The 12,818-nt window shown below is 42.2% G+C and overlaps 1 protein-coding gene across 1 annotated transcript in view; it reads left to right on the top strand.

Moving 5' to 3' along the window:
* The window catches only part of ADAM12 (ADAM metallopeptidase domain 12), a 298,168-nt gene that overhangs the window by 177,720 nt on the left and 107,630 nt on the right, over positions 1–12,818 (top strand). Inside the window, exon 5 of the mRNA XM_065407602.1 lies at positions 218–294. Within this exon, the coding sequence (XP_065263674.1) occupies positions 218–294 (77 nt within the window). The remainder of the gene's footprint in view (positions 1–217; positions 295–12,818) is intronic.

The raw sequence follows: 12,818 nt of genomic DNA, 5'->3' as shown, positions 1-12,818 counted from the left end.
GTGTGGACTCCTTTGGTCCAACATTAAACATTGAGAATGCTCTTTACAATATTTCATGGAAGCAGAAAGATTGCTATCAGTGGGATACTGGATGCTGTCGCCTGAAATCAAACAAGGTTTTTAGCTAGAAAGGAAGGGAGAACTTTATAAAAACAAGGCACTGAATAGAATTTATGATTACCTAAATGTTTCCCCCTTCCTTCCTTTTTGCAATTAGGGTCACTGCTATTACCATGGTACTGTGCAAGGGTATCCTGATTCTGCAGTCAGTCTCAGTACCTGCTCTGGACTCAGGTAAGTAAGCTTTCCAAAGACATCTTGGACATCTAAAAACACATATAATGACTACAATCAAATACCATGCTTCAAGGCTTCAGTTGGTTGCCTGCAGGTCAGGAAGGATTTCTCTCCCCTTCTCCCCCCAATAAATAATTAGCTAGATGTATTCTGGGTTGATGTTTTTTCCATCTTCCTCTGAAATACAAAAGCTTGGCCAAACCTGGAGTTGCAACACCAGACAGGGTGGACCAGTGTTCTGAGGTGGTACCGAAAAGCCTCTTTCTAGAGCAGTGGTTCCCAAACTTGTTCCGCCGCTTGTGCGCGGGCCGAGGGACGTACTGGTCGCCGCTTCCAGCAGCTCCCATTGGCCTGGAGCTGTGAACCGCGGCCAGTGGGAGCTGCGATCGGCCGAATCTGTGGACGCGGCAGGTAAACAAACCGGCCCGGCCCGCCAAGGGCTTTCCCTGCACAAGCGGTGGAACAAGTTTGGGAACCACTGCTCTAGACGCTTGATTGGTGTGTCTTGCTCAGGGTCATACTACTCTCTAGATTTGGGGTAAGGAATTTTCCTCCAGATCACATTTGGAGGGACCTTGGAGTTTGCACACAGCCCCCGCTCTAATTCTCCTCCAATCGGCGCCGCAAGCCTGGGGGAGGAGAATTAGAGCGGCGCTGGCATGCTCAGCGGAGGAGGCGGAGCGGAGGTGAGCTGGGGCGGGCTCCCTGGGCGGGGTTAGCTGCCGCAGGGGCGGGGGGGGGGCTCCCCAGGCGGAGTTGGTGGCGGGCGGGGTTAGCTGCCATGGAGGGGGGCTCCCCAGGCGGGGTTAGCTGCAGAGGGGGGGTAGCTGCTGGGGGGGGAGGCTCCCCGGGCGGGGGGGGGGGGGCGGGCTCCCCGGGTGGCGGGCTGGGTTAGCTGCCACGGTGGACGGGGTTAGCTGCCGCGGGGGGGAGGGCATGGTTAGCTGCCACGGGGGGGGGGGCATGGTTAGCTGCTGCAGGGGGCGGGGTTAGCTGGGTGGGGGGGGTGGCGCAAGGTGGAAGTTTCGCCTAGGGCACGAAACTTCCTTGCACCGGCCCTGATCACAGACATCTCCTTGTTAGGATGGGGCACCCATCTAGATGAGAGGGACATGGAAAATGGAGACTTTACAAATGAATTTCAGGCTGCATGTTATGAGTTAACAAACATCCCTCCTCCCTAAGGTCTGAGAGCCCACTCTACTAGGGCCAAGACCCCATCAGTAGCCTTTGGGATGTTCCTCTCATTGAAAACTATAAGGCAGCAACATGGGGTTCTGTCCATACCTGCAATAGACATTACACTCTGGTGCAAGCTTCTCCAGCTGATGCATCTTTCAGCACAGCAGTACTCCAGTCATTGGTACCACAAAGATTCTTGCATCTTCTTCCTCAGTTAATACTGCTTGTCAGTCACCCACAGTGGAAAACACATAGGGACCATCACTTGAAGGAGAAAGAAGGGTTGCTTATAGTGTATGGTAACTGGAGTTCTTTGAGATGTGTGGTCCCTATCTGTATTCCACTATCTGCCCTCCTTCCCCTTTGCTTCTGATCCTTGATGCATGGTTCATGGTAGAGAAGGAATTGAAGAGGCAGTTGGTCCACACCGCCCTTTATACCCTTGGTTCGGCACATGAGGAGGAGGAGGGTGTAGGAACAGACCAACCGACACTGCTAGCAAAAAACTTCTGGACTCAGGCGCGTAGAGGTGAGGCACACCCAAAGTGGAATACAGATAGGGACCACACATGTTGAAGAACTCTAGTTACTGTAAAAAGTAAATAACTTTTCTTTCTTATTATACCTTTCTCCACTAAATTAAAAATCCATTTTAAACCCAGTATTTTCTCCCCATGAAGCACTTATGCACTAATCAAGTCACTTTTCACTCTTTTTTTTTTTTATAAGGTAAACTGGTTGAGTTCTTTAAGTCTCTCACTGTAAGGCATTTTCTCTAGCCCATGAATAATTTTTTCAGCCCTTTCTTCAATTTTCAAACATCCTTCTAAAAATACAGACACCAGAACTATACACAGTATTCCAGTATCAGTCTCATCCATAGAGCTGGCTGAAATTCGGGATTTCCAGTTTATGAGAAATGTTGACTTTTTGAAATTTGGTTTTGGTCCAATTTGGATTGAAACCAATTTTTTTGAAATTTCTTGTTCCTAGAAAACCTGAAAAAACTTCATTTCAGAAACACAGCCACATGGTGTTTCCTCAACAAAATATGCTCCCTGGACCAGAAGCTGCTGATTGAATTGACATACTTGTAAGGGGAAACTGACAAGAATTTCAGTTTGTCCATAGTTGCTGGGATTCCCAAGTCTGCGACTCTAGTGCAGACTTGCGCTTGGAGCAGAAAGTGGTGAGGTTTGTGATGGTCCTTTGTTCCGGGGGATGGGGGACCTTTGTCCCAGAGCTTTAGATGATTTTGTTAGATATCCTGGGCCCAGACCATGGAGTGCTTTGAAGATAAGGACCTAGACCTTGAACTTGATTCAAAATTTTCTGGGAATCCAGTGTAGAGAGTGGGTTCCCCATTGACAGCTATGTTTTGAGATCTGTCAGTTAGTCAGTTCTTAATCCATTTAATGTGTGCTTTATCAATATTGTACAGTGCTACGTTTTTAATCAGAATGTTATGCAGTACTAAGTCAAAAACCTTACAAACGTATGATACTACATCTACACAGTTACTTCTATCAACCAAACTTGTAATGTCCTCAAATAACAAAGTCAGGTTTGTTTGACAAAAACTATTTTCCATAAATGCATGGTGACTGGCATTGATTATATTCCTGCCCTTAATTCTTTATTAATGAGGAATGCATATTCCCTGCAGCTGCTCAAGGGGGACATCAACAGGCTAGCAGAATTTTGGGGAGTCTATATGATTCCCGTTTTCGCATGGCAGTTGTGCCCAGGTGATGCTATATTTTATTCTGATAGTGCACTGGTTGGCATATCTATCAGACTGTGACAGAACCTGGTTGCCTTCCAGTCCTTGTTTAGCTGTGGAGTCCTCAAACATGTCCCCCCGTGGTAGTGAGCAATGGTAAACACTAGCAATGACAGAACTACTGTGCAGCTGCTAACTCCTACAGCTTCCAACAGCCCAGTAGTTCTGAGAATTTGCTTCCTAATGTGACTATGAAGCTCAATAAATTGTGGTGGTGAAAGATATGACACGTAGCAAGTAGTTTAGATGTTAATGTTAACACACACCAAAAAAAAAAAAAAAGAGTGAGAGAGAGACACAATGTCAAGAAAAAAATTAAATTAACCAATTTAATAATTTCTCAGGCAACTTTCAGAAAGGCACTGACTGATGGTAGTTTTCAAATACACCATAGACATAGTTCAGGAACCAATTACCCTTCCTAGTTGGTCAATCACAGAATGGTATTTACTCACAGAGCAGTTCCAAATCACAGTAATTAACTGTAAATTGGCTCTTGTGTTCTCCCTGGAAAACCAGTTTTCCTGTCAAATTTCCAGCTGTCTCAGACTTTTCTGAGTTTGTTTAATTTATCTACAAACAGCATGACTATTTGAGCCTTTCCCTCCTCTGTTTTGCATTCCAAATGGTGGTGGTATTTTCAAGGCTTTTATATTATAGCCTTGGAGATAATAGGAGCAGAGGAGGAAGAAAACATAGAGTGAATAAGCAATTTGTTACCAAAATTCTTATCCTTATTAAAAGGGCAACCTTGGCCATAGTTAGTAGGAGTCCACTGTTGTCTACCAGCAAGAAAACATTTTTACGGGTGCTTTTCCATCTATCTGGCATCTCCACTAAATTTTATTCTAGTTAACCTATTATGTTTGTGGTATTTTAGACAGCATTAGTCAAATATAAGCCATTCTCATGGCAGATAAAAAATAATTTAGTGCCCCTTAAATATTTTAAAGAATTGCATGATTACAGTGAAAGCAGTGCTAGGTGGTCTACCGCAGCTAGGAAAAATTTGCCGTTTGTGCGAAAAATAAAAGATAGTGTTAGTCCTGCACCCCAGAGCTATTTACAAAGAAAAAAGCTAACAGGAAGAACAGTTCGACTGCATGTTAAATGTGGTTTCTCTCTTTTCTCTGATTCATTCTCTCTTTCACTTTTGGTGAATTTTGTGCTCACAGCTGAATGACAAGCCTAGTCCTCTCTTTGGATCCAGTCATTGTTACCCAGCTCCTTACGCAGTCATTTATACTAGTGCAAAGTGGATGTAAAGCCTTATCCAGTAAAATAGAAACATTTTTCACTCAAATTGCACTGGTGCAAGTAACTGCATACAGGGCAGGTTGGTGATAAACTGGGCCCCTTATTGGTGTAGCATCTTCTTTGCCAGGGCAGGCTTTCCTATTTCTCTGCTAATGTGGTTCAACCTTAGCATGAGGGAAGAACATCTAGGTTGAGGATATATCTCAATATCCATTTAACCGCTGCATTCTCTGTTGGGACTGGGCATACGAGTGCCCATGAGTGATAGCAGTTTTGTGATAGGAACACCTGTTGAGTTAGACCCCAAAACTCATTTCACAGCCTGGTAACAGATAATAATTACTTTGTCAGTATCTGAGCTTGAACAGAAACATACAGTTGAAAGGCTACATATTGCAATATCAGTTCCCTGAACCATCTACTTCCCCTCATTAAGATAAGTTAGGAATAAAAGGCCGGATGATGCAAAATGCTAAAGGCCTGCTGTGAAGTCCTAAGGGCGTGGAGTACCTCGCAGGTTTGGTCCCACCGTTCACATAATACCTCTCTCACAAAAACATGTTTAATAATCTCTTTTGTCAGAAACATTAAAATGCATATTATTAGTATGAATGTTTTACTAGTATGCACAAAAAATAGTTTAAAATAGTGCAGGAAATTCAGAGCTAAAGCAACCACTTGGTCCTTAACACATTCCATCGTGCCTGAGTATTGTAGAAATTAATGTCTAATGTATAACATTACAAAGCTAACGTGCTGCAGTTTCCTCGTTTATGTTGCTTTTCCCTCCAGGGCTCTGTTTTGATCTGATCTAGTCCCAGGAATCCTAGCTCCACACGGAGTTTCACACGAAAGTATTGTGATGCAGTCATGGGCTAAAGAGGGAAGCCTTGCCTAGTGCTCCTAGATTCTGTTTCTGGCTCTGCCACACAGTTGCGTGAATTCGGACGAGTCACTTCTGTGCCTCAGTTTTTCCATCTGTAAAATGTAAATAATAATTCATTTTGAGTCACAAATCCCTTGATGAAAGGAAGCACAAATTATTATAATTATTTCATTTAAATTTCAGGATGCCGTCATCTTGCCAGCTGAAACTAGCAGTCCATCTTGGACACCTTTCCATCTATACAGGAGAAAGACACGTGCCTTTCCCATAGACCAAGATAATGCATTAAAAGGCATGAAACTGACCCAAAAGAGAAGGTTACACATTTTAGAAAGCTGTGAAGCTTATATATACAATGCAGCCACGTGGCTAAGCATTTAAAACAAATTATTAGCTTATATATGGCATTTGATTGCCTATCCTGTGTTGCATAAGGAATAGAGTGAAATCTGAAAATTTGAAAAGCACATGTCGCTCATGCAGGTGGAGTGGGGTTTGATGTAGAGATAACTGAATCACATAGAGATAGAAAGAAGACTCAGTTTTCTTCTACACACACACTTTCATATTCCCACTATAATACTTTCTCTCAGACATAACATTAGAATGTCTTGCTTCACTTAGGACTACAATGGCATAAAGAGAGTTAGATTGACACTGATAGCTACCTAAAATGCAGGTTATAGGAGAGTGTAATCATGCCATTGTCTGCATGCTGCTTAACTTCTTTGGTGGAGGAGGAGGTGAGTGGCAGGAGAGAGGCTGTATATATTGAATGCATGAAATAGGAATGATGGATAATCAGTGCTTCCAGCACTTCCATCCGGAAAAGAAAACCAATTAGATTTTTCAGACTACTTGGGAGGTGATGGTTTGGATGAGGCAAGGTCATTTTGCCATCCTATGGAAAGTACTCTTCTTTCTTTCCCAGGAAAAGGGGCCCTCCAGTTTAGTAGCAAATACGTGAGTCTTCTGGGCATGATTTTCAGCCTCCACATGTGCTTGTACAACCTTAAAGTAGTAATATATATCTGCTAACCCTTTTGCATGCAGGGTATAGAATATACACACACAAAACCTATTCATCTGAAGAAGATTTGCATGCACAAACCCCTTTACCTGAATGCACAGGTGCAAGTGCTAGAAAAGTGCATATGCAGGTACATGTGCATACACTAGAGGAAGCCATGTTGAGATCTCACTGATCAGCAGACCCTAGGTGGGATTTTAAAAAGTGCCTCAGTGATGTAGGAGCATGTCTCGTTGAGAGTCAGTGGAACTTTTGCTCCTATGTTTCTTACGTACTTTGAAAATCTTACCCCATGTGCCCAGGTGCAGCATATTTGCTAAATAATAAGCACAACAGAGTCATACATACATGAAATTTTTAGTCACTGCACAACAACAAATAGAAAGTAAAATCATTTCTGTAGGTCCTACGGTATTTAAAAGACCCTCCTTATCAACCCCAAATCTGGGGCCAAGTTTGACTTCAGTGTCTCTTTACTGTTTCCCTATATTATTTATTATATAGTGCTACAAAATAAAACACTAAAATGGCATTGATATTAACTGCCCTCTCTTTTCTTCCTCTAGTTCCTTAGCTATCTTCCCTGGTCTGTCTTGCCATTCTAGTGGTAAAGCTCACTCATAACACTTTCTCTGATAGCACAGTTACTGTACCTTGACTCCCAAGTACAGGACATTAAATTCTATTATCACTCTGTGTAACTCCATCCTTGAATTCTGGGCACCAGGATTTCAGACCAATAAGCAGTGACACTGGATAAATCTGATTTGCAATGTGAAAGGATTAACCTGCCTAACTACGTGTTACGGTAGTCTCTGGACATGATACTGTACTATGGAATAGATTTTCAGATTGATGAAGGACATTTTGCTAGCATAAAGCAGGTTCATGTGAATATGGGGTGTATCTAAATGAGAACTCCCTTATTATGCTGTAGTACCTGAAAACAACACAGCCATTGTTTTAGTGGTCGCTTTGAATTTCTCTCTGTTGTTGATTTGAGTCAGACCTTTAAGTTCTGATGTATGTAATAATAAGCTCCTATATTGTGCTTTTCATCAGTAGAACTTACAGCTCTGTACAAAGGAGGGAAATTTCATTACTTCAGTGAGGCACAGAGAGATGAAGTGAATTACCTAGGGTCATCCAGCAGGCTGGTGGTAGAACCTGGAATAGAACTATGGTCTCTTGAGTCCCAGTTCTGTGCTATATCCAGTAGGCCATACTGTTACAAAGGGGAAGGAAGTAATGCTCTTAAGGCAATGTAGGTCAAATCTTGGACTACTTACTCAGGCAAAATTCTCATTGAAGTCAATATAATGTAGATTGGACTCCACATTTGGAAAATTGGTACATATCAACACAATAAAGGCTACGTTTCTTATTCCTTTCAGACGGCCTTCATTTCATGCTCATCCAAAACTTGAGCGAACTCCACATTTGTGCACCCACATGGGCAATTGCACATACACACTGTGTAATTGTCTGCACACTTACCTGATTGGCTTGCACTCCTGAGGGTTCACAGTGCTCATAAAATGGAGGCTGGCAGAACATTTTCCCTTACAAGTATAACTGAAAAGGAGCTGAAACAATTTTAGAAGACTCTTTCCAGCTGAGCTTGTCTGCAGAGTTATGAATCTTTGAGAACAGTTACACAGAGGAAATACAGAGAGACATTAACTAATGGCAGTGCAGTTTCCAGAACCAGGATGATGTGTGGGCATGGGGGATAGGCAATGAGCATGAACTACTGAAGCTACAATATTCATAATTAGTTAAATTCACCTCTGAGCAGAGGGGCAGCATGAGATCTTCTCAATACTTAACTCCCTAGACTTAAGGGGCACTTCACTGATACATAGGCCTTGCATTGAGCCTCTGTATAGGGGTGAATTTCACCCAAAATGAATACACAATATACACAGATGAGAAAGTCTTCTATTTCAGTACATTTCTCATGTACTAAGGCAAATTACATATACATTCTTCTCCCAATGGTAATAGGGTTTTTTATTGTTTTTATTTAGAAAGGAGAATAACTTTGAGCTTCATTAAAACCAAATGTTTAATTGCATTCATGGGTATCAGATTTATTGATTTACTTAACTCTCCACTTGCAATGCAGCAGAATAATATATCATAGCTTCGGATAATGATGCCCTAGCCAAGTTTTCCTTTAGTATCACAATTTCTCAGACAAGTATGCATCAACGGTTTATATTGGCAGGGCCCACTCTTCTGCTGACAGGTTGGAAAAGAAAAATCCCGTTTGTATTTTAAGATTTCCAAAAGCCTGTTGATTTATGAAATATTACTGGCTTTGCATTTGGTTTTGTTTTTTAAAAAAAGGAAGGGGGAATGGAATAGACCATTTCACTTTGTCATGTATTAAATAAGTGGAGTTATTCCCTCTAATTACACTTCCCCTCAGGAGGTTCTTGGCAAGTTAACCAGCAATTAATAACTGCATTTGTTATTTTATGTTTTAAGTTTCCTTTCAGTGGGATGGAAAGAGAATTCCACGTTGTGTTCTCTCCCACTCCACAGAGGAGGGGGATCTGCCCATCCTGAGGAGGGATCAATCCTCTGGAGCCTTGTTTGCCTTGTCAAGGCAGTAGTGAAGGCTAACGGGGCTCAAATTGCTGCTATTTGGGGATGTGGGCAGGGGATTGTTTCTCTTGTGGGCAGGAGAAGGGGAAGGAGTTAACTACGGGGCCAAGGAACCACTTCTTAACTGTAGGAAGGAGTGGGAGTATGGAGGTTACTGAGCAGGAAGATGAAATGGAGAAAGTGTGATGGGGCTTTGAGGACAGAGATAGGAGGAGGAGGTGAGGATATGAGAGAGAGAATGTACCCCCTGTGACAGATGCTAGTCATGTCATTTAATGCAATACTGGAAGGTGCTCTGGTACTATGGTGATGAGGGGCTCCTAATTTTGCTTCTGTTGTCACTCAGCTATTCAAGAGGGGAGTCTTTTCGGTAGGCAGACTCCTTCCCACCAAGCACAGCTTCTTCCAGTTTCCTCCTTGCTCCGTCACAGGTTTCTTTCAACTTCATGACCCACCACTAGCTGGAAGGACTGGGGAGAAATGAAGAGTCACAGGGCCTGTGTGCAGATAGCACAAGCCTTTGGTAGATCTCAGGAGATCCGTGATGGATCCCCATCAGTTCTATGAGCTCTCCCTTTTTGATACTTCAGTCTCTAATGCTGTCATTTAGGCACCTTTTATGAACACATACACCTTGTCTACACTTGTGGCAGCGTGTAGGATACAGGTAGCTACACAGGGGAGTAAAAGGCTCTGTCAGGATAGGCAATGAGGAAAGGCTCTGGCAATTGCCCACTGCTGGAGCCTTTTCCTGCTGCCCCCTCCCTCCATCCCCCACCACAGCTTTTCCTTGATGCAGTGAAAGGCTGGGGCAGTGGGGAACTTCCAGAGCCTTTCCCTGCTGCCACTTTGCTGCCCATAGACTTTCCCTGCTGCTGGACCCTTTCACTGCAGCGGAGAAAGATTTTGGCAGCAGGGAGGCAGCAAGACACTACACTGATATTTTTAGCAGAGTAAGTGTGGGAGGCACTGCTTGGGCATGTAGAGAGCCATGTAGGGTATATAGCCTAAGGGTTCTGGCATGTCAACTCTACTCACCTAAGCAGTGCCTCACTGTCTACACTGGTGTTTATACCTGTGCTAGGAAGGCGTGCAGTGTCTGTACTCTGCATGCTGCTGTAACTGTACACAGATCTTAAGACACTGCAAAGACAATAGGTGCCCCTTTCTATTTTCAAAGTACCTGGCAAATTCATTGTCCAATTCTGTTTCCATTAAAGTCAATGGCAAAATTCCCACAGGCTTCACTGGGCACAGGAGCTGGCCATTAACTATTTTCAATCTCAAAGGACAGATTAAAGAACTCCACCAAAATTGAGCACTCATGTTATACAATGTCACTAGAATCCTTTAATGGCTCCTCCTGTCATATTTGCTCAGGTCCATGTTCTGTACGTTATGTACTTATTGCATTTGTAAGGCATGGATCAATGAGCATTAGTGCTGGCTGGGAAATGGAGAACAAAACATTGAAATTATACAGTATTTTATCTGGCATCCTAGCTCTGCACAGTAATACCAGTACAGGGGCCTAAAATAAAAAATAAAGCTCCAAACAGACCACCGTCCAGAACCCAGGACAAATCCAACAGCTACCCCACCAAGCAAACAGGAAAATTCCCAGTTAACATAAAATTTCTGGAACAAAAAAGATTGCTGTAGCCTAGACAGAAATAGAAAAATGAAAAATAATGGAGGGAACCTAAAAATGGCCAAGGGTAAAGATTACAGCAATCAATGGACTTTACATCAGCAAGGGACCGGGGGCCTAGAAGATAGAGCATGTGTCTGGAATGCAGGAGATTTGGGTTTTATTCCCATCTTTGTCACTGGGTTGGTGACTAATCTTGAGCAGTCATATAACTTCATTTTGCCTCAGTTTCCCCATCTGTAAAATGGGGGTACAAGGACTGACCTCCTTTATAAAGCTCTACAGATGAAAAGAACTGAATAAATTAATTATTATTATTCAACATCATGTCGTAAATGCAGCCAGCAAGGACCTCCAGGAGAGAGGACTGCCAGAGAGGACTGTGAACTGAGAAAACTACTCTTGACTGAACTTAGATACAAAGGCCCCGACACAAAACTCACTGAAGTCAATTAAATTCTTTCCATTAACTTCAGTGGGCACTGGATTAAATGCAAAAAGCCAGCTCACCCCATTATATCATAACTGCTGAGCCGGAGCATAGGATAGGAGGCATTCTCTCCAGTAAATAGAAGCTAGGTTATGGAGGGGTTCATATTCATATAGATAACTGGCCTATAGTAATAATTCTTCCCCAGATGTTTTCCAAAATTTGAATGGTTCTTGGTAAAAACTAGTAATATACAATGCAGTGATGGTAAAATCAATAAATGTCTCACAGCATTGACTAGTTTTTATTCTTTAAAACAAAAAGGTATTCAGCAGAAAATCCCAACTGTTGGCTGTTCTGCTTTGGAAGAGAACATCCCAGCTGAGCCATATCCTGTCTTGGCCTTTGAGAATGTGTACACTATGCAGGAGTGGGAGAAACCCATGTTCATGAGGAAGAGGCAAAAGCAGTGTGGGAGTAATCAAGCCTGTTTGAAAAATCTGTGACAAAAATGTGCAAGGAAAAGAGTAATTTTGGATTTATTTTATTTGCATCGGATTCTGAACACTGAAAGGCTGTAAGGTACAATTACTTTCATCCCCACCCCACCCCCCAAAAGAAGGAAAGATGTAGAAGTTTTCAGCTAACTATATTTTTAAGGTGCTGTATTTGGCACTGATTATTGGAAAAAATGCATTTGTAGGAAAAGAAAATTAGTGAGAAAACAGAGAGCCAGCCAAGATAATGCATATTTGATATTCATTATCTTATTACAAATGGTCAAAACCAGGTGCTGATATCCTGTAGGCCGCACTCAAAGAATAACAATACATTAAACTGAAAGTTATATTTTCCTTTATGTTGAATTTGCAGATTTTTGTACAGCATGATGGCCTGTATGCAAAGGTAGAGCTGTTCTTAAAAGGTTATATTCTCATTCAAGATGGGTGTTTCAGCGGCACAGTGAATTAAGGGTTCCAGTCTCAGTACTTTAGTTGGAGAATGAGATTAGTCACTCAATTAGGTGTCTCCTCTTCACTTGCATCCACATTTCCTGCTCCTGGGGAAAATACAATGGAAGGGAAATAGTGGTTATTGAGTGACTTTGGACAATGGTTGAGATTACAAAATAATACATTGGGGAAGCTGTAGTAATGATACTACCACTTGCAACTTGTGCATTGTACAATGTGAGCAATTTCTTCGATAAACCCCTGTGATCATGATGCTGATGGAGAAGTGAGAGGTTTTTAACTAATTGTATAGTACAAATAAGGACTTTGTGTGAGTTTAAATACAAAATATAACATGTATTATCTTACTTTTAGTAATCTGTATAGTTTAAGAAACAACACCTAAATGTGGTGTAGTATTTAGTGTTGTGCAGCTGTCAATTCTGTAAAAATGTCAGAATTGCCCATCTCAAACAATGAAGCATGGAATTCTGCTTCCATTGTTGTCTCTAGCAGCTGTCAGAGTTAAATGATTAGTTACACCAGAGAGAGGCTACAACCATTATTTAATTAAATTGTGTTACAGAGTTGCCAATTATGGGAGCAAAGGGAATGTTGCCCAAGTTTCCCAACCTCAGCCTTTTTTGTGGGTGACTTAAAAGACTAAACAAAAGTGGAGAACTATTCATTTGAGTTACACTGTACGGAAGTTTTCCAGTGACTCATAATGGTTAGT

This window comes from Emys orbicularis, chromosome 7, assembly GCF_028017835.1.
Source record: "Emys orbicularis isolate rEmyOrb1 chromosome 7, rEmyOrb1.hap1, whole genome shotgun sequence".
Taxonomy (NCBI): domain Eukaryota; kingdom Metazoa; phylum Chordata; order Testudines; family Emydidae; genus Emys; species Emys orbicularis.
Note: the sequence above shows the minus strand (reverse complement) of the source record. Positions and strands in the feature narration are given on the sequence as shown.